The sequence below is a fragment of the Phascolarctos cinereus genome, unplaced genomic scaffold, assembly GCF_003287225.1.
Source record: "Phascolarctos cinereus isolate Bilbo 61053 unplaced genomic scaffold, phaCin_HiC Scaffold_726;HRSCAF=1367, whole genome shotgun sequence".
In the NCBI taxonomy this organism is placed as follows: Eukaryota; Metazoa; Chordata; class Mammalia; order Diprotodontia; family Phascolarctidae; genus Phascolarctos; species Phascolarctos cinereus.
Genome location: NW_027556098.1, coordinates 60,208,680 through 60,230,931, shown reverse-complemented (window position 1 = coordinate 60,230,931; position 22,252 = coordinate 60,208,680). Strand labels below are relative to the sequence as shown.

Genomic DNA, 22,252 nt, shown 5'->3' with positions numbered 1-22,252 from the left:
TGAATGGGCTGCAACACATAATGAGAAATGCCAAAAAGAAACAGGACCAGAGGGCGTCCTCAAGGAATCGCAGGACCAGAATAAAAGATGGACTGGTCACATGGGAACACCTAGGAATGGCAGGGATAAGAGCCACTGAATTGCACTCATACCTTTATGATTTTGAGAAGAAATGAGAAAAGCCTTCATCACATTGGGTGGACCTTTTGGGAGAGGATAAAGAGATTCTTGGGTTGGCAGGCATGGAGATGCTGTCATCTACGTTGTTGGAGAGAGAACTCCTGAATTGAAGAGATCATGGATCCATGTGAATACCCAGGGATGATTACACTCCATCCAAAGGAGATATGCAAAAAAAAAAAAGTTACCTCTTGAGGATAAGAAAAAGAAACCTTCTACAAAACCAGCAAACGCCTACAGCTTGTGGGTTATTGCAGAAGAGTTATATTTCAAAGAAAAGGATTAATTGGAAGTCCAGAGGAAGAGAAAGGTGGTTAGGCACCTTTAACATCACTGACAAGTTGTAAGAGGAAATTTAATCTGTCTTCCTTACTTGTCTTAGCATTATAAACCTTCTTAAAAAGGATAGTAATAATAATATTTGTATTTGTGAAGAATCAATTGGATAATGGAAAAGAACAGCTGCTTGAGGAAGAGGCCAGAAAAAAAATGAGAATGAAAAGAAAAAATTGCTTATGAAATTCCAAATCACAAGGTGCTTGGTTTACTTGGTTCTTTGTTCCAGGAAGACATGACTTTAGGTGCTTTTTTTTTTTAAGAAGTGTATGAAATAATTAACTTATAGGCAATTTTGAATACATTTTGCCTCAGGTTAAGAAGTTAATCTACTGTCCTAGAATAAAGGAGGATGACATCAATAGGATAAAGGCAATTTGATTTTTAGTGCCTTATTCATTTAAATAGCAGCAGCTTCCCTTCCATTTCTTTTTACTTTGGGCAAATGGGTTTATTTTCATGATGGTTACCAAAGTCTGGCCAAGAAATGAACTTGAAGCTTTAACAGGCAGACAATTGCAAGATCTCTTTACTCCAACAGATTTTTCCTATAATTCCTCTTCAGAAATTATAATCCCTTATTGTACATGGGCCTTAAGAAGACAGAAATCCAGGTCTGCTATGGTTGAGGAAAAATATTTATCACTGACAACCTCAAGTAATGGGACACTGCATTCAGAATCCTAAAGATGCACACTGGCTTCATTCCTTAATCCAACAAGCTCTTTGACTTCCCTAAATATTTTGCCACTCCAATAAAATGGCCTGAACAATCTTCTGAATGTTCATGCAAGTTGTCTACCAGGCCTGGAATATACTTCCTCCTCATTAGTTCAGGTGCTACAACCTCCATGAAGTTTTCCTCCCCAATTTTCCTAGCAGAAAATGAACTCTATTTTCCCCGACTTCTTTGTCAGAACTTCTTCTTTGCCCTCATCTCATTTTTCCTCTTACTAAATTTATCTTTGTACTTGTCCTGCCTTGCACATAGTAGCAATTATCTAGCTATTTAAAAATAGCTCTTAAGTGTCAAGAGGTATTTAAATTGCATGGGGAAAATTTTGACTTCAGTGTTATTGTTGACCTGGGAAACTTCAGAACTATTTAATTGAACAAAATTTTCCTTTTCGATAACTGGAGTAGCTCATGAATAGAAAAGATGATTTCTTTTTCTAGACACAGAATTCAACATGACAGAAATGCTGCTCTCCTTGCCACGGTAAAGAGTTTTCTGAATAGAGTGGTTTTAACTTTTTACTGAATTTTCAGTTATTCATTCCTAGTCTTTAAGGTGAAAGATAATGGTTTTTTCAATGGAATGGAAACAGCGAAGTTGTACGAGCACTTGCTCTGTCTAGTGGCCAAGTGTGTAGAGTAGATAATGATGAAGCGCAGCAGCGACCACAACAACAACAACAACAACAAGACAGAATTCCGGAATCCGAGTATTTTAATTTTACTAAATAGTGAAGATGGTTTTTGAGAAAGAAAGGCATAATAATGGAAACATACAGTTATTATTCATCAGATTGTATCAGTGCAGTCATGTGGAAGGAGTGGTCAGTAAGGAACTGGCAGATCTAAGTTCTAGTTCTAGCTTCCTCTTTCAATTACTCAGTACCTCAGTTTCCCCACTTGCTAACTAGATAAGAACATACTCACCCTTGCACAACATTCAGGGTGAGCTTGATGAGATGAGAGGCGAAGCATTTGAGTTCTTCAGAAGAAAGGGGCTATATAAATCCAAGTGATGACTATTCCTATTTATTAGAACAAGAAACTAGTCTTTCTGATGGTTACAGATGACAGGACTACTTCTAAAACAGTCGCTTCATTTAACAAATCTATATGGATACAGCAACGATTTAAGAGGACATCATCTGGAAATCTGACCAGAAAGTGGATCAATTTCTCTACTGAAAAAGGAGGGAAGTTTTTTGTTGTTGTTGTCATTTTGTTTCCCATTTCATGAGTTGTTTGTTCTTTGTGCTTTGATGGGAAATGAGGTAGAGCAGGCTCATGAAAACGGAAATGAGCCCTGACTGTGGTCAGTACCATCAAGTGAATAACTCACTAGGCTTAAATTTTCTCAGGCTTAAAGTGATACTAGAATGTACCAAAATACATTTTTTTTTGGAATCACATATAAAGTCAGGAATAATATCTGCATGTGTACATGTCTAGAGCAGATGAGCAACTTCCAGTTTGTCTGTTTTTTAAGGTCATGAACCTTATTTAACAATTTGCTTTAGTAAGTTTTAAAATTATCTTGTCATGGCCACTGGCATTATTAACAACAGAAGCCATGAGAGGGAGCTGCCAATTTCTAAATTGTGCACAATTAATACATTTGGTCCTTTAAATGAAAGGTTTTTTTGTTTTTTTTGTTTTTTGACAGGAACTCATCTTGCTAGTCCTGCCAAGGCACGGAGTAACCTAGGCTATTGTCAATACAATCAAGCACAGGCCATTTTACCCATAAAATTTGTTGCACTGAATCATAAAAGGACAAAAATGACGTACTCTTCATGAGCCACATAATACTAATTTAAAAACAACACCAACAACTGATGCATGGGGTAGAGGGTATGAGGAACGTCAAGCCTCTGACCACTTGCACTGGCAGAATGTGATGTCATGGGAGGGTGATAAGATGGTCAATGCCTCTCAGCTAACATGAAATAAAAAATTCACCTGTGCCAAGGGATAAAGCAAGAGGAAGTAGCTTTCCCAGATGGTCCTCAAGTAAATATATGGCTGACTGCTGTCTAGGGGTCAGAAACTGTTCAAGTTGTGCTCTCGTGGTTGTTGGCTGGGGACCCCCGGAGTGCACTGCAGACTTGTATTCACTCTAGGGCCGTCTGATGGTTCGATTAACATCCAATGCATCATAAAATCTAAAAGTGTTGATTTTCAAAACTGAACCAATCTGTAATGAAATGAAGGACCCAAAGGCATTTAATTGTTGAACACATAAAAGGAAGTGTATTTAAAAAAAAGATTGGTCAAACTGTAGTGCCAGTTACCATTCTTAAGGAATTTACAGGGCTGTCAAAGATGAATCTTTTTGGAATATTCAGTTTATAGCAAATGCCTAAACTGGTTTCTTCATTGCACATTATTTTCTTTTAAAATGGGTAAATTTAAAACAATTACATACATATTAAAAATCTGCATTTCTTTGCTGAATTAAAACGTTAATACTCTCAGACAACACAGATCCGAAATGATGAAACCAGCAATTCCCCCTCCCACCTTACAACAAATTAAATTGAGACAAAATTACAAACACATTTCACTACATGATTATTATTAATAAAAATCAGTTTTTTTTTATAAAGTTGCCCAAAATGCAAGGGATGTGCATAGGTTTACAACTTAGTCATAACATTTTATTTTTATTCCCTTGGGTAGTTTTCCCATGAACGGAATGTACTTCTGCTGTAGATTACAGTTTTTTTCAACACAGATACACCGACAGCATGAAAGCTTGCGACTGTCCACATGCATTAAGAGTCAAGACCCAATTTCAAATCTCTAAAAGGTTGACAGAATTCTTCAAAGAGACAGTATCACATTATCTGGATGTTACATAAAAGTACCTAACAAAAATACTATTCTAAAAAAAAGAGAAAAAAGGCCTTTAAAAATGTTTTGTAATCACTAGATTATTTCAAATAAATAAAGGAAAGCAAGATATTCCAATCCATAAAATCAGACTCTAAAAAGAATGTAGTGTTCCACCCCCATGTCAAGGTAACAGAATTATTTTTTATTATTATTAAAATAGATTATAGAAAGCAGCATCTATTTTGTGCAGTTTTAAGGGGCCTTTGAAATAAAAAGCTATGATTTCCAAAAATATAACATTCCAAAGGATTGAATAATACATACATTTAAAGATACATTTTTATTAAAGTTTAGGAGAACTGATTAAAAAAGATACTGTCTCTTTAAGTTAGTGTTTAATTTTTTTCCTCCTCCTATCTATTCGGACATGACAATAGTTAAATTTAGGTCACACTACATCTAGGTAGTCTCTAGGGGCCGAGACCTGTTGACACAAGGCCAGGAATGAAGAGGTTTTTTCATGTATGAGGTGGTTCCCAGATATGACAGAATTCTTCAGTTATCTGGTGAGAGGCTTAATAGACCCAGGAGACTGGAACCCACTGTGGCGCTGTACAAACGAGCTCAATGGCTTCCTCCAGATGTCTGATTGTTTCATCAATTTCATTGTTGATAATCGTTAGATCAAAGTAGTGTGCATATGTTCTCTGTAAGATATCAGACTCCTTCTGCAGGCGCTGAAGAGATTCATCCTAAATAGTGATTTGGGGAGGTGGAGATTAGAGACGGGATGGGGAGGGGGTACGTCAGGAAGCAAAGAAAAGAGAAAAGTCAGTTGGATTCTTTAGTTCTCCTGATTTTCATTTGTTCTGCCAAGGTCAGGCCTCCTCGCCCAGTCCCACCGGATGAAGCCATGAATAAATACAGTTATAACCGAAAGAAACAAGTTGCCACACACTGCAGCTTTGGTAAACTGCTATGTGTAATGGGAGCTGCCCAGCATGCAACAGGACACTCTTCTAGTTTCTAGGAAGGCTGGAGTGGGGAATGAGGAGACAATAACACTACAAAGAATGACACTCTTGAACAACAAAACCCAGAAGCTCCGTTGGCTGACCTACCTAGGAAGCCCCTCAAGGGGCATGGGGTGTGGTTTACACAGACAACGGCAGTTAACCAGCCTGGCTGACTGGTTCTTTAATCATTTCTCTTTCCTCAGTCTCTTCACAGCTTAAGTGCTATCCCACAGTCCTCACTTCATTCTCCTGTTTTCAAACCAGTAAATCAAGGTATTTCTTGATCTTCATGATCAGAGATCTCCAATTCCCTTTTTCTTGGCACAGGTATATGCTTGAACAACATCTAACTTGATTCTTGGCCCTCCCAAACCAGAGCTCTAATTGCATGAGGCAGCCTTCTATTGACAGTAAACTGCTTCCCTCTTTTTCTATTTAACTGCCAACATGTTCCAGGCATGTAAAGGTACTAACACAAGGAAATGCCACAGGCAAATGCTTGTTGGATGCTACAAAATGAGAAGCACTCAGTGTGGGATGGATCATTTCCAAAGTATGACACAGCACTTGCTGGCCTGATGAACTGCTAAAAAACAACTGAGTTCATGTGCAAACCTACCAGGCATTCACAGGCAGTCTGCAGAGATAAGCTGTCAATATCAATGAGCACTAAGCCACTATTCATGATATTTCCCCAAACCAATATCACATTCAGTTCTCTGGCAAACACCCACAGCTAACAGTGAGCCAAGAGCAAATGAAAATTTAAAGAGGACATGTCCATGTAACTTTACTCATAACATAGCCCATTTTATTTTGTTGCTTCAAGACGGAGACCTCTCAAGGGAAAATAGAAAGTTGAATCCCATTATAGTAAGTTAAAAGAGAGGGCAAATTTGCTAAAATTTGATTGTTTTATATATGTACACATACACATATTTACCAAGTTCATTATGCCATACATGTGTATATATATATATCTGTATATATACACATGTAACACATACACACAAAGGACCTGATGAAAAAAAAGAACCAATCCCTTTCAGGGGCATGGAAGGCTAGTAATCTGCAAATTTCCCAAATAAAGGACAGGTAGTGTTGCCTTGAAGGACCAGATGTCATAAGCACAAAGGGTGTCTATGTTAGGTGTCCTTTCGGTTTAACACACAGATCAAACTACTACCGGTAAAATCTGGGCTCTGTGGGAAGAGTGATCAGCATAAACTGATTAACAAGGATGGAATGAGCTAATTCTATCGTAATTGCACCACAGAGAAGGGGGTCAAAGCAGTTGAGTACTTCCATTAAGTACTCTGAAGATAAAAATGTGGTACCTCTTCTCAGGGCCATTTACTTCTTTAAAAGTAGTTTTAGAAATATTCTTTGAACACCAGGTATTACCTATTCTACAGATAAGGCTGGGGCTCACAATTACCCTTTTATTATCAGTGTGTCTAGACACATCTGCTCATCCCTAAAAGCATAGTCTTTTCACTGTGACTTCACTGCAGGGAAGGGCAAATCTGCCTTTGTTCAGAAGATATGGGGTTACTAGGGAACAGCCTTTACAAAGTCTCCCCTTGGTTTGGTATCAGCAAACTCAAATTGATTAGAAATGAAAAGTACACACCATCAGAGTTACAACCTCAGTCTGTTTCCCTGAAATATGGCTCTATGGGAAACTGAGAAATCATATTCTTCTGGCAGAGGATTTCTAGGTAGTTTTTGGTTAAAGGAATAGTCCTTGTTTTCTCAAAACCACCAGAAGGCTACCTTTTGCCCATAAAGGCTGTCAAGTGTAGAGTCAGGAGACTTGGAGTCTGAAGTATTAATTGTGTTCCAAATTTGATATGTAAAGTGACTAAATGTTTCATCCTGAACTGGAGATCTCTCTCTGAGCTTGAATGGTGACGTTATGCTTCTTTCTTCTTTTCTTCACAAAAAGTAGCCCTTACTACATGTACTTAACTTACAGGAGTGGGGATTAAGTCAGTGAAAACAAAATGCCTTTATTCTAACAGCAAAAGCAGCACTGAGTGGGAACAGAACAGTCTACATTCTAAATCTATTAAAAGAAACAGGGCTGCATTTCATCAGCTCCTAGCTGGTACTTACAGGCAGTTTTCTGCACCATTTTGGCAGCTTTGGAAAGTTAATAAAAGGGCAGGAAAAATAGGCAAAAAAAAAAGCAAAGATGATAATTCAAGAAAATAATATAACAAAAGAATAAACCACTTAACAGATGCTTTTGAAATGTTTGTATACTGAAATAAAGTAGAAAAGTAGATTATAGTTTAGAAATATATTCTATGCAAATGAAATGATGTAAAAAGTAAAATGAATAAAAATAAAAAGCACTTAGGCAAATTTAGTTAATAGATCTTCCTTGAAAGTACAGAAATGGAAAATTTCCGATATCTTAATTTTGCTGTGAGGTCATTTGTGAAACTGATTTTCTGTGAGCCCCATCATCAGGTTTCCACTGAGTTTCTATTAATCTATCCTTTTTAAGTAACAGAAACAAGGCAACAATCTGATCTAGAGGAGTTCCCATTCCCTGTTCTTTTCTTCCTTCCTTCCTTCTCTCTCTCTCTCTCTCTCTCTCTTTCCTTTCTCTCTCTCCCCATTCCGTTTTCTAAAACATAATTTGCTGCTGTTGTTGAGTGGTTTCAGTTGTGTCTGATTCTTCGTGACACCTTTTGGGATCTTCTTGGAAAAGACACTGAGTAGTTTGCTGTTTCCTTCTCCAGCCCATTTTACAGATGAGGAAAGTGAGGCAAATAGGGTGAAGTGACTTGGCTAGGGTCACACAGCTAGTGTCTTACGCCACAAATGAACTCAAGAAAATGAGTCTTCCTGACTCCAGGTCTGGCATTCTATCCACTGAGCCACCTAGCTGTATTCATTGGCTGTACAAAGGCAAAAAGCAACCCTTTTGAGGTTAACTGGAATATCTCTGTATTATTCTGCTAACTGATGAAAACATGAAAGACTGCACAGCATGTTCCTCTCTTTGCTAGGCTGGAACATTTTTTAGTAGGTACAGTCTGACAGAATGATAAATTCCCAAATGGCACTTTAAATGGACCGCTATTCTCCCACAACTAAGTGAGCTGCTTTCATGAGATCATCCAGCCTGGGTGTGGCTTCAAGCTTGCTCCACCTACTGTCTTGGGGCTCTGGAGTCTCCAAGGTTTGGGGTATGGACCATGCCTGCTTTAGGTGGCCATGGTGGTCCTGGGGCACCCAGTCATCTGGCCCTTTTTTTCTTGAAACCTCTGTAAATGGATGGAGCCATAGAGGTTAAGAAATACTAGTTTGGGCTCAGAGCAGGATCCCTTGAGCTCTTGCCAGCCCAGATTCCCTCCCCCCCTCCAAATCATCGAGTAGGGCCCAAGGAGTGAATAAGGATATTCCTTGCTCTTCACTGCCACTTGTAGATTTTCCTTTACTATCACTTAGTAATTTTTTTCCCTTTAACGTCACTCAATTACAATTTCCCACCCAATCTACATCCCAGTGGTCCCTGCAGGTTATTCTTTTGCCTTTGTAAGGGGAGTCCAACACTTGGTTAAACATCATCTTCTTTTACTTTCCACCTCCTCATATCCACATTAATGATTTGCCAAACTCCCATACCTCCCAATTTCTAGGTCTCCTGAAATACCAGGTAAGTAGTGCAGTGGATAGGGTGCTGGGCCCAGAGCAAGCAGGACCTGTGTAACCCTGGGCAAGTCACTTAACACATGTCTGCCTCAGTTTCCCTAACTGTAAAATGCAGATGAGAATAGTATCTATCTCCTAGGATTGTTTTGAGGAGTAAATGAGATACCTGTAAAGCACTTAGCACAGTGCTTGGTAAACAGTAGGTGCTTAATAACCTCCCTTCCTCCCTTTCTTGACTGACCTTTTACCTCTACCTCAATGACACCCTAGATCCCACCATTAACCACAAACATTTCGCTTCCTTAATCAAAAAAATCGGATGTTTCTCTCTGACCACAACTTCCTATCACTCCATCTTTTACTATGCATCAACACATGGGGGCTGGCCGTGTGGAAAGGTGGGCAGACTAGGGCAAAGGTCTCATCTCTGCACAGGAGATACTAATAACAGACATAATTAAAGTCATCAATAATTACTCTAGCTCAGAGCTACAACTCATTAATTTATTAATTCACTAGCTACATATTAAGCTCCTATGTACAGAGCACATAGGAAGACAGATGGCCTTATTTATTAATCAACAAGCATTTATTAAGTACTTACTGCACACCAGGCATTGTGTTAGGTACTAGAGATGCAAACACTATTAATGACATAGTCCTTAACCACTAGAAGTTACATTCTAATGAGACAGAAAAGACAAAACAATATAGAGAATAAATAAAAATAAGGGCAAAGTAGTTAAATACTGGGCAGTTTGGGAGTAAGGGCATTGGGAGCTGGGATCAGGAAAGGCTTCATAGGAAAGGTGAGGCCTGAACTGTGTCTTGAGGGAGGAGAGAACTCTCTGAAGTTTATTGTCAGAGGGTCAGCAAGTCCTGCTTCTGACTCACACAGCATGACCACAGGCAAGTCACCTAACCTCTTAGTGCCCCAGACGACTCCTTAAAAGCAGACATTTTCACGAGGGTTGTCAGTCTTACGAAGGAAGCAGGAAGATGAAAGAGTGTGTGACTTGGAACCCTCTGACCTACCCTTGCCCAAGGTCACACAGCTAGATCTCTTGAGACTGCATTTGAACTTAGATCTTTCTAACTCTAGGCCCAGTGCTCTAACCACTAAGCCACTTAGATGGAGTGATTCAGAGATCGAAGGAGGCTGCTTAGAGGCCAGAGAAGAGTAGGAAGAGGTCATTCTCAGGGCACTTAAGTTCTTCTATTGCTCAGCCCCCTCTGAATTCACCACCTTGAGGCAAAACTCTAGTTAGTTCCCTCTGAAATGGAGACAGAAGAGCCTCAGGGAAACCTGAGCATCAAGGAAAACTTGATGTCAAGCTTAATTAGCCCAGCCTGGCACCAATATGGTGGAGAGAGGTTAAGGGCCTTGCCCAGGGTCACACAACTTGTGATTATCACAGGCAGGATGTGAACATGACCATTCTACCTCTCCCTTGAGCTACTGGAGACACAGCCAAAGGTCAGCCTCTGAGGCAGTAAGCTCCCTTGTCAGGGCCCTCAGGACCTATGAAGCTTTAGTGTGCGCGCACACACACACACACACACACACACACACACACACACACACACACACACACACACACACACACACACCCAGGTTCACTTTAATGCTCACTTCAATAAGATTTTCCCTCTGATATGTCACAGTGGACAAAGAACACAGAAATAGAAGTCAAGAGACCTGGATTCTCCCAAGCTCTCACAATGACTAATTTTGAGACCAGAGGCAAGCCACTTCTTTCTGGGTCTTTGTTTCCTCATTTATAAAATGAGAAGGTTGAACCTGATGACCACTAACTTGCATTTCAGGTGCAATATTCTGTGATTTTGTTTAAATGCTACTAGACTCTGATTAAATAACTAGTTTTAAAGTTGTAACCTCTCTGGAAGCAGCTAGTGGCTCAATCGATAGAGATCTGGGCCTAGAGTCAGGAAGACCTGAGTTCAAATCCAGCATCACTAGCTGTGTGACCCTGGGCAAGTCACTTAACCCTGTTTGCCTTAGCTCACCAGAGAAGGAAATGGCAAACCACTGCAGTAACTCTGGTCACAAAGGGTCGGACACGACTGAACAACAACACAAACATCTCTGGAGAGGCAGCTGTGTGGCAGCTGGCCTCTGAGCCAGGGCTGTTGGCGTCTAAATGCCCCCTCACACATCTACTGCCCAGATGACCCTGGCCTTAACCTCTCTCAGTGCCCCAGGTGATGTTCTAAGACTCTAAACTGCAGAGAAAGCACTAACCCTCATCATTAGGCATTTCCTGGTAGGGTGTTCTTTATACCAATGAAATCATAGGGCCAGACTGAAAAACCAAAAAAACCCTACCACCAACAAAACTTTTCACCCCTACATTGGAAATGTAATTAAATATACACATTATAAAACTAAGATACTGATCTATAATTAAACCATCATTTCCAATTCAATGACAGACTTAAGAGTGAAGTGATTTCAGCTTAATAACTGCCCATTTCGATGGTTCCACTACTTTAGGGATGCGCAAAGGGGAGAGGCTGGTCCCCGGGGTGAGGAACCTGTAGTCTTGAGGCCACAAGTGACCTTCTAGGTCACTGGCTGTGGCCTTTGGACTGAATCCAAGTTTTACAGAACAAATCCTTTTATTCTGGGAAGTCTGGATTCAGTCAAAGGGCTGCACCGAGGACCTAGAGGACCACATGTGGCCTCCAGGCCTCGGGTTCCCCACCCTTGGCCTGGTCACTCAAAAGATCACTTATCACCAGGATCACCAGGCAAGTAGATACAAAACAAAAGGCTGTGGCTGCAAATGCAGGATAACGAATTCATGAAACTCGCTTGGGTAAACTTGGATGAATGTGAAAATCAGCCTACATCTGCTACGTTCTCAGTGCAGAAAGAGGCTCCCATGCTCCACCAGCTGCAGTGTTTAACCTCACTGTGCTCTCAGGCCTTTACACACAACAAAGAGGGATCCTTTAATCAGCACATTTTTACATTTAAAAGTCTGAGCAGTTCTTACCTCATTGATACCTGGAGTAATCGTAGGTGCAGCAATAAAAACTACGAAAGGAGCAAATTCTGCAGTTCTCAGGACCTTCAGTGCCTGTGTGAAAAGAAACAAGACTTCTGCAGGGAGAAGAGCCAATGTGTCCTTTGCACAGGTTCACAGAGAGAAATAAAAGAACTGACAAAACCTTTGCAGCAAACTTAATTACAGAATAAGTATCCCTTTCCCCTCAAAATAATAGAAAATAGCCATCTACAAGAAGTCCACAAAGTAGACTTTTTTCCTACGAAAAAGATAATGCCATATGATTGCTGCATTGACTCTCTTGTCATAAATAACAACAAATGCAAATTTGAAGGTGCTTATATATAGTATGTATATTATAATGTGTACACACACACACAATTTCATTTAAGCCTCCTAACAACCTTGTGAGGTAGATACCGAAGGCATTACTATTCCCATTTCACATCAAGAAGCTGAGGCTTGTTTGAGAGGTTAATTTAATGGTCCCATTAAAAGTATCAGAGGCCGGACTTGAACTCACCTAACAAAAAGGAAGAGGAAATAATAGAAAGAAATATCATTCAAATAACTATAAAATGCATAAAATATCTGATAATTAGTCAACCTACAAAGACATACTCATGACTTGTATTAATATAATTACAAAATACTCCTTAAAAATGACTTAAAGAATTGAAAGTTTATTGCCGATGTTTGAGTGATGCCAATATATTTTTAAAGTGATATTACCTAAGTTAATTGGAAGAATTGCTGTTATACTTTGTACTTGACTTTATAGCCCTTAGCTGATTTCCTGTTTTCTATAAACACACCCTTATCTCTCCCATCCATCACCAACAGTGGTTATCCCTTATTTCTCAGGCCTTTTGTGGTCAAACTAGGGGAAGTCTTCTACAGTAGATGGCTCCACTTCCTTTCCTTTCACACTCTTAAACTCTTTATGGTCTGGCTTCCAACCTCATCATTCAACTAAAATTACTCTCTCCAAAGTTACTTATGATCTCTTAATTTCTTCCTCATTTCCCACCTGTCTGCACTATTCTGGATTCTCCACTATGCCCCAGGAATGAAATCAGTGGGAAAACTCATCATCCAGTAAGACAGAATCAGCCTTGGTATTCACACCGTGTCATAGCTCTTCCCCTCTGATCTGAGGGCAGAACCATCAACTCCCAAAACTCCATTTAAGGATGGGCCTTAGGACAGATATTTCATTTCCCACCTGGCTACACTAATTTGGGAGTTTTTTTTTCTCTACCACATCTAGCCCTCCCTGCCCCTTTTAATTCCCTTCACTGTGCTGTCTTTCCCTATTAGACTGTAAATATTTATTGACTGACTTAAATGCCAAATGTAATGGCCATTAATCCTTACCCTTTTTAACTTAACTTTAATAATCAGCTCTCATGCATTCATCCTACTCTGATCATTCTCAAACCTACTTATCCAGCCTTAACCTTTTTTGGCTGTTCTACAGTCATTCATCTCCAACTGTGTATCGCACTGGTCTACTGAACTGGATGTGCTCCAAACATCTTAAACTTGACATTTGCAAAATTGAACCCATTCTTTACTGTACTGACCCCTCCCCCCATACCTATCCTTCCCACTTCCTAACCTCCCTATTACCACCATCCTCCTAGTAACCTAGGCTCACAATGCAGGTGTCATTTAGGACTCCTCACTATCCACTCTGTTGCTAAGGCATGTTGATTTTACCTTTAATCTCTAGCATATGTCCCCTTCTCTCCTCTAATACTATCATCACCTTGGTGTAGGCCTTCATTACCATACTCGGACTACTGAAAAAGTTTGCTGGTTGATCTGCCTGCCATTTCTCTCTTCCCCATTCCCAGTCCATCCTCCCCTCAGCTGCCAAAGTAATCTTCCTACAATGTCCATCTGACCAAATCACCCCTCTCCCACCCCCAGTGGCTCCTTATCACTCCCAGGATCAAATATTAAATCCTCTGTTTGGCATATAAAGCCCTATGTAACTACTCTACCCCACCTTTCAAGTTCATCTTACACCTCAGGGGTGGGGAGTAGCCTGCTTCCTCCTCCCTTGTTGTCCTTCATTTAAGACACCCTCCCAACTCCAATCCCCAACTCACTTTTTTTTTTTTTGGTGCATTTTCGGCGAGGCAATTGGGTTTAAGTGACTTGCCCAGGGTCACATAGCTAGTAAGTGTTATGAGTCTGAGGCCAGATTTGAACTCAGGTCCTCCTGAATCCAGGCTGGTGCTCTATCTACCGCACCACCTAGCTGCTCCATTTTAATATATGCTTATTCACTGACTTCTTGAATGTACTTTCTAGATGCTTGCAGTACTTTTTCTTTGACCTGAAGTTCTGGATTTTGGGATTTCTTTCAGGAAGCAACCAGTGGACCCTTTCTATTTTCATTTGCCCCCTAATTCTAAAAGATTTGGGGAATTTTCTTTCACAAATTATCAAGACGATAAATTTGATGCTGGGAAAAAAATGAATTCCAAAGCTTGATACAGATGCTTTTAATACTGTTTTGGTTTACTTGTATAATGACTAGATCCACTCCGGAGTTCAGTACTGTACTCGCCTTTATGGTGGCACTGGGTGCCAAACTCTTGTCAAAGAAGTACTGTTGGATAGTGAAAAGAATGCCAGACACAGGAACCAGGAGTAATAGGTTCAAATGCCAGTAATTCAGACACTAATTAGCTGGGTGACTCTGGTCAGGCTATGCAGCTTCTCTGAGCTTTAACTTTTTCACCAACTGGGTTAATAATAATTAAGATAAAATAAAATAAAGTATTACTTTCCTAACAGAATTGTGTTGATGAATACATGAGGTAAACTAAAGAAAGTGTTATATAAATTTCAGTTATTAATATTATCTTTGCCTTTAGAGGGCAAGGTGAGGATAAGAAAAAAAAGTATGTGCATATTTACTGCCTAACAAACAATTCACTGGACCTGGAATCAGATGATCAGATGACATGGCTTCTAGCTATGCTTGGCATCTTATTATTTATGTGCACTGGTAAGTCTCAGAACCTGACTACAGCTTGGCTTTTTCATATGCCCAACAATCTGGGATAACAATACTTTTGCTATTTACTTCACAGGGTTGTTGTGGGGAACATATGAAACTGACACTGTCTCTCTCTCTCTCTCTCTCCCCCCCTCTCTATACACACACACATATGCACATATGTATACACACATACATACACATACATTACATATATAAAAACACACAGCTGTATACACACACACAAATTTTGCAAATCACAAAGCATTACATAAATTTAGGGCTCTTAGAGTTGATAGAATGCTGAACTTGGAGTCAGGAAGACATAAATTCAAATCCTGCCTCAGTCACTTACTAGCTGTGTGATTCTAAACAAGTCACTCAACCTCCTTCAGGCTCGGTTTCCCCATCTGTAAGATGGGGAAGATATTAGTACCTATCTCCCAAGGCTAGGGAATGTCCCATTCAGCTTCATACTGCCTCCACTCTCTAAAACAGTGTCTTGTTCACAGTAAGTGCTTAATAACATAGTTAAAATAGCTGCTATGGTTGTGGAATGAATGAATGAAGGGTATTTAGCAACCAAATTCTGAAACAGATATGTGGTAAATCAAAATATATTTCCATGCTAAATGTAAATGAGATGAAAACTAGTTTAAAAAATAACTCTGAATTGTTTCATGGATTGAAAGCTTATGAAAATGAGCTTCTGGGTCAGTTTCAAGGGGCCAGATTTGTTTTCCTCTAGTTTACAGCTGTTTATGTACAAGCACTGGATCCTGCTAGTACAACTTTCTAGTATGCTAGAATCTCATTAACACTCCCTGCCAGCACGTGAAGCCTACCTTGGAATTTGATGCAAGCAGTATCAGATGGACCTCATCACAAACCCTGCCTCATATCCTATGGTATAAATTCAGAGGACAACTTACAGTGAGGCTTCTTTTCTCTAGTTAGCTTTGGTGCTGACTAAGGAATACTCCTCATTCATCTAAAGTTATTTTAATATACAGGAAAATACAAACCTTATGAAGGAAAACTGTAAATAAAAATTACTTTAGAGGCCTGAGATATCAAATCAAACTGGTCTATGCATGGCAGACTTTATGTCAAGTGACTGAGAGTTATTATTTACTTACATGAATGTCCTTTACAAAACATAAACCTTCTGTATCTGACTGATTAATCTATGTCCTGACAGGTTAACACAGAAACACTGAAGCACTATAGTTAGTTCTTATTTATAGGTGTTTCTTTGTAAGAATATAGAAAACCCCATAAAAAACACTATCCTGGAAATGAATTCATGTTGAGGAAGGAATAGCTTCCTTTGTTTGGGTTATGGTTTATGTGCCACTACACCGTGGTATGAAACCTGCCTCTAACAAGGGGTATACAGTCCCAAAGACACAGAAGCATAAACTATGCTGGAAGAGAAAGGTGGGACAAAAGAATAACTCAATGGTCCCTACCTTAATAATAGTCAACACCGCTGTTGATTTTACAAGATACTTCCCTCACATCAGTGTTATATGTGAAAATGTGAAATGTAAATTATCATCCCATTTCACAGATGAGGAAACAAACTTAGAAAGGCTAAGTGATTTGTCCGAGGTCACACAGGATTTGATCCTAGGTTACCTGGCTCTAAGTCCACTGTTCTCTCCCCTCTAGGAAAAACAGAGTCAATGATCCTGTCATTTCAATATAACTGAGATCTAGAGAGGGAGGTAGCTGGTGTATTAATGCAGGACAAGATTCTTACCAAACGTCAGATCAGTGTGGACGTTCTAGGTAAACACAGATAATCAGCTGCTTTATTAGATTTCTGAATGTAATAAAGATAATGAAAGCAGAACTGCTGCTTTTTATTATGGAGTGTGTTTATAAGATTACTGCCGTAACTCAAAATGCCAGTCCATTTATGCTCCAGATTTCCCTCTCATGTCTCTGGTCACAGGTGTTCTCTAATACTTTTAAGAAGCACTATGAAATGCATTAAAAGTTACTTATTGCTTTTCTCACCTTGGAACTTGCCTCAAGCCCCCATCTTTAAAATTAGTTTCTAGACCAGCAGGGCATGAGTTTCCAAATGTCTGGGAATTAATTACCTGAGGTTCTACATCCAGTATTGCAATCAGTCCCTGCTCGTGGATCTTCCGTATTGTCTCCAGTTTTGTCCCATACATGGCATCCTCATGACTGCCATACTCTAAGTATTCATTGTTAGATATGTCTTGCATCATTTGGTCGTGAGATACAAAGTAATAGTTCTTCCCATTTTCTTCATCTTTCTTTGGAGGTCTAGTTGTGTCTGCAGAAACAACACATTGAAGAAGACGTTTTAAAAGCAGAGTCTGCATTCTCTATGAAGTCAACTGTTTCACTATTTTCTTAAATTTCTAAGCCTTTGGTATCATTCTTATGACATCAATATAATTTCTACTTTTAGCTGATTTTTGGCATAAATCATGTTTACATGCATAAAGGTGAGAATATGCAGTGAATGGTTTTGGTTATTAATTACTTCAGCTTTTAGGTGGAAAGGGATTTTTTTCATCTCTCTCTGCCCATACAGTACTTCCTTACCAACTCTTCCTGAAACCAAGGCATCATGGGTACCCCAACTCAGGATCCTGCTTTTCCTGGGCTGACTCAAGCTAGAAACCATTATTCTCCTGTACTCACCTCTCCACTGTATCGAAATTGGACTACTTGATGTTTCTGAAGACTCAGTACTCCTTGTTTTCACCCACAGTACAATGAGAAATGTGCTTAATGACATAAAGAAATTAATAACTCATTTTGCAGGGGAACTTATGCCTTGAAGTACTGGGCCTTAAGTAGGTGAAAGGTAGGGACTTTAATATGGAAACTGGCTAATGGCTAAGACCTGGTAAAGGAAGGAGATTTCTGTGCTTGGAAGTCTATAGGATTTTCCAAAATTCAACATTAACTTCCATTACATAGTACAAACTCCTAGGAAAGAGGAAGACCATACTATATTGATTACCATTTTCCTATGGCCTCCTAATAAGACATGCACAGGTTCATTTAGGTGTATTTCATATATGTATATAAATATTATTGATAACCATTTTCCTATGGCCTCCTAATGAGACATGTACAAGTTCATTTAGGTGTATTTCATATATGTATGTATGTATGTATGTGTGTATATAGCTATCTATCTATATTTGTAACAGAAATCAAATGACAGAACCATAGAAACTTAAGACCTGGAAGGGGACTTCGATATCATCTAGAATTATTCTAGCCCAACCTTTGTATTTTACAGAGGAGAAAAGACTTATATGTCCAAGGTGACACAGTGAGGAGATGATGATGATGACAAAAGATAATAATGATAATAGCAGCATTACAATGTACCAGGTTCTATGTTAAGTGTCTTACATTTATTATCTCATTTAGTCCTCTCAACAACCCAGGAAGTAGGGGTTATTATTATCCCCATTTTATAGATGAGGAAACTGAGGCAAACAGGTACAGTAACTTGCCCATGGTCTCACAAGCAGTAAGTATCTGAGGCAGAATTTGAACTCAGGTCTTCTTGACTTCAGGCCTAACACTTTATCTACTGTGCCACCTAGCTGCTAATACTCTCGAGGGAGTTTCAAAGCAAACTAGCTATCTAGTTTGCTAAGGTGCTGATGTAGAGGCTTAAAAATAAAACACTTATGCCAAGAAGAAAAAAAAAAGGACCACCAAAGTCAGATTCAATTCAGTTCAATTCAGTGAACATTTCCTAGGCACTTGCCTTTGGACTCTGCTAGCCAAGGGCTAGGGACACAAAGGCAAAAATGAAACTGTCTCTGTCCTCAAGTCCTTTCAAAAGGCAGAAAATAAAACAAAAAAACCCCCACCTGATAAGCTATACAGAATAAAATAACAGGATTTAGAGCTAGAATGGACTTCTCAGAAGCTGGAAGGAGCTGCTGAAGCAGCCTTCCAAACCCCGCCCCCAATCCCTTCTGTTAGCTGTTTCTTTAAAGTTTAAATGTGTTTCTTTGCAGCTTCTGATCCCCGTCCCTGGTAAGGCAGACTAGGCCCAATCTCTCTCTCTCCACAAGTCAGTCTCTCTACCTGAAGAAAAGCAACAAGTCCCTCTCCAAGGCTTCTCTTCTCTAGGATAAGTTAAACTCCAGTTCCTTCAATTAATCTTTGTATGACAAGATTTTCACAAGATTTTAAGTCGCTTTATCATCCAAAAATATGGCTAAAGACTTTGAGGCAGTATCTGAACTCAGGTCTTGCTGACTCTATCTTCTATGTCAAGTTGCTTTTCACGGAGGTAAACAGCACTCCACATGTGGTGTGACTAGGACAGGGCAATGGAATAGGGCAATTTCCCTAGTCTTGGACTCTACAAGTCTCTTCGAAAAAGTGTTACACTTACATAAGAAAAAAAAAGTCTTTTTTAAAAATCATGAATCTGACAAACATCAATAAAAATGAGAATTTCTTTATACAAAGAAAAAAAGAATTGTATAGCACACTGTGAAACTCTATTTGTTTAGTTCATTTCATTTAAAGGATATATTAAATTTAACATGGTAAACCTAGCTACCTTCTTGTTTATGATCTTCTGCTTTTGTGATTTTGAAAAAAATGTTTTGTTGAAGTTTTTTTCTGTCTTTTGTTCCTCTTTTTGTTGTTATTACTAGCAGCATGGACCTAATCTCAAGGATAAAACTGCCCACCCACTTCTATTCTCCCCCAAATAAAAGTCTTCCCTGATAACAAATAAATCTAGTCAATCAAAACAAATGCACATATTATCCAGGTTTGAAAATGCATATTTCATTCTGCATTTCCCCTCCCAGCACCCCTCCGTCAAGAGGTGGGCGGCATGATTCATCATCAGTTTTTACTGTTATCACATCTTGGACTTTTCAGAGAAGCGCCCTTTATATGTGGTCTTCCCCCATTAGAATGTAAACTACTTGTGGCAAGGACTGTCCAGTGTGCTTACAGTTGTGTCCCAACCTTAAACACTGTGTGCTCCCTCCATAGTAAGGAAACAGTAAGCACTGAAGAAGTCTTCCTCCCTCCCTTCCTTCTTCCTTCCTTTGTCGTGATTCATCATTACAACGTCATAGTTCTTAAGTATTTCAGAGCTGTTTTCCTTTTATTTCCTTTCAGGTTTCTCTGGATCCACCCCTTTAATCATTATTTACACTGTCATTACATTATATTATATCCAGATACTAATATTTGTTCAAGCACTACCCAAATGATGGGCACCCACTATGTTGGTAGTTTTATATTACAACAAAAAAATGCTGCTATAAATAAATTTTGTTCATATGGGTCCTTTCCCTCTTTGATCTTTTTGAGATACATGCATAGTAATAATATTGCTTGGGGCAGCTAGTGGTTCAATGGATAGACTGGTGGGCCTGGGGTCAGGAAGACCTGAGTTCAAATATGCCCTAAGACACTTACTAGCTCTGTGACCCTCAGCAAAGTCACAATCCCGTTTGCCTCGGTTTCCTCATCTGTAAAATGAACTGGAGAAGGAAATAACAAACCAGTCCTGTATCTTTGCCAAGAAAACCCTAAAGGGGTCAAGAAGAGTTGGACGCAACTGAAAATTACTAAATAACAATGATATATTGCTTGGGCAACTTTTTAGTTATAGTACCAAATTGCTTTACAAAACAAATAGATCAAATTGCCACTCTCCCAGCAGGGCCTGTACTCCCATAGCCCTTCCAGAAACTGTAATTTCCCTTTTTTGGGCCATCTTTGCCAATTTGACACATGTAAGGTGGAGCCTCAGTGTCTTAATTCTCATTTCTTTTATTATTAGTGATTTCACTATCTTCTTTTTTCGTATTATTGCCAATTCGTCTTGTCTCTTCTTTTGAGAACTGCCTGTTCCTGTCCCTTGACCATTTATCTACTGGGAATGGCTGTCTTCTAATACAGTTGAATCCAATTCCTATATATCTGGAATTTTGTTGTTTCGTTGTTGTTCAGTCATGTCTGATTCTTTGTGATTCCACTTGGGGTTTTCTTGGCAAAGATACTAGAATGGTTTGCCATTTCCTTCTCTAGCTCCTTGTACAGATGAGTAAACGGAGGCAAACAGGGTTAAGTGACTTGCCCAGGGTCACACAGCTAGTAAATGTCTGAGGCCGAATTTGAACCCAGGTCTTCCTGACTTCAGGCCTGGGTCTCTATCCCTTGTGCATCTAGCTGCCCCGTGTATCTTGGATATCTGACCTTAATCAGACTTTCCCTAATTAACTGTTACTCTTAACTGCACTGATCCCCCTCTACTCCTCTGCCCCCCAAAAAACCTTACAATTTTCTCAATACACAAATGGATCAGTGATTTTATCTCTTTGGGAGTTCTCCCAGTAATACAGATTGCAACCTATCTGTTCTGCTCTATCCTTGTCCATTTCTTTCCAAAAGTTTACCACATAAGGTACCATCCAACGTTCTCTTCCCTTTTTTCCAAATCCTGGAGGGTCCCAGTGGAGCGCTCTGTCTACCCGTCATCCCTCCCTCTCCCCACATGACCAGCTCATCTTCTTTTTCTGTCATACAATGCTTTGATGACATCTTTCACTCCTGTTCCTTTTCAGAGTTCCTTGTTTGTTATATGTTAATGTCTACGTACACGCACTATGTAGTTTTCCATCATTATAGGTATGATACTTAAAGATCTCTAAGTTCTTTGGAACAGTGGAACTTCAGGTATTACTGTCACATAGCAACGATGTTCATATTGGGGGAAAAAATGGCTCTTTCCTGTTATGGGAGAATTGGGGTCAGTAAAAAGAGTTTTTCAAATTCCTGAAAGCGTTCTAGCCTACTCGTCTTTTCAATTCTGCAGCCAGCTCACTGTCCAGATGGACAGCATGTCCCAGATATATAAAATTTTAGACAGTTTTATATAATATTCATTCAGATGCATGTTGAAATCTGGGTAACAGACATTCCTTATCTGCTTAGTTTTCCCTGTGTTGATGGACTGACCAAAATCCTTTGAGTGATTACAGACCTCTTCCAGGAGACTTTGCAGTGTCTTGGGGTCTGATGCAGTCAACACAATGTCATTCAAAACAGGGGCATCTGGAGAATCTGATCATCCACTCTGGGCTGCACCTCCTCTTAAAGTAGTGAATACTTTTGGGAGCATACATCTTTCCTAATACAGAACCAACCATGAGTTCCTGGTACAAATCCAAATGGGGCATAGTGGTCAATCTCTTCAACATGTTATTGTGTTTTCTTTGCTATCATTCTATTTAATATTTTAAATTAGAGATACTAGTCTCCAATATCCTTTTTCTCTCTGGTTTACTTTGTTCTCTATTTTTGCAAACAATTTATTAGAACCAATTGTTCTTTTAATGTTTGATATAATTTGTAAATTTATTTTGTCCTAGGAAAATTTT

The 22,252-nt window shown here is 39.3% G+C and overlaps 1 protein-coding gene across 11 annotated transcripts in view; it reads right to left on the bottom strand.

Annotated features, from left to right (window-relative positions):
* Positions 1–1,948: 1,948 nt before the first annotated feature.
* Positions 1,949–22,252, bottom strand: part of CASK (calcium/calmodulin dependent serine protein kinase) — a 379,925-nt gene continuing 359,621 nt past the window's right edge. For all 11 annotated transcript variants that reach the window (XM_020967084.2, XM_020967088.2, XM_020967093.2 and 8 more), the window contains 3 exons: positions 16,931–17,133; positions 11,792–11,875; positions 1,949–4,838 (listed from right to left, as the gene is read on the bottom strand). In XM_020967084.2, coding sequence (XP_020822743.1) covers positions 4,662–4,838; positions 11,792–11,875; positions 16,931–17,133 — 464 coding nt within the window. In that variant the 3' untranslated portion in view covers positions 1,949–4,661. The remainder of the gene's footprint in view (positions 4,839–11,791; positions 11,876–16,930; positions 17,134–22,252) is intronic.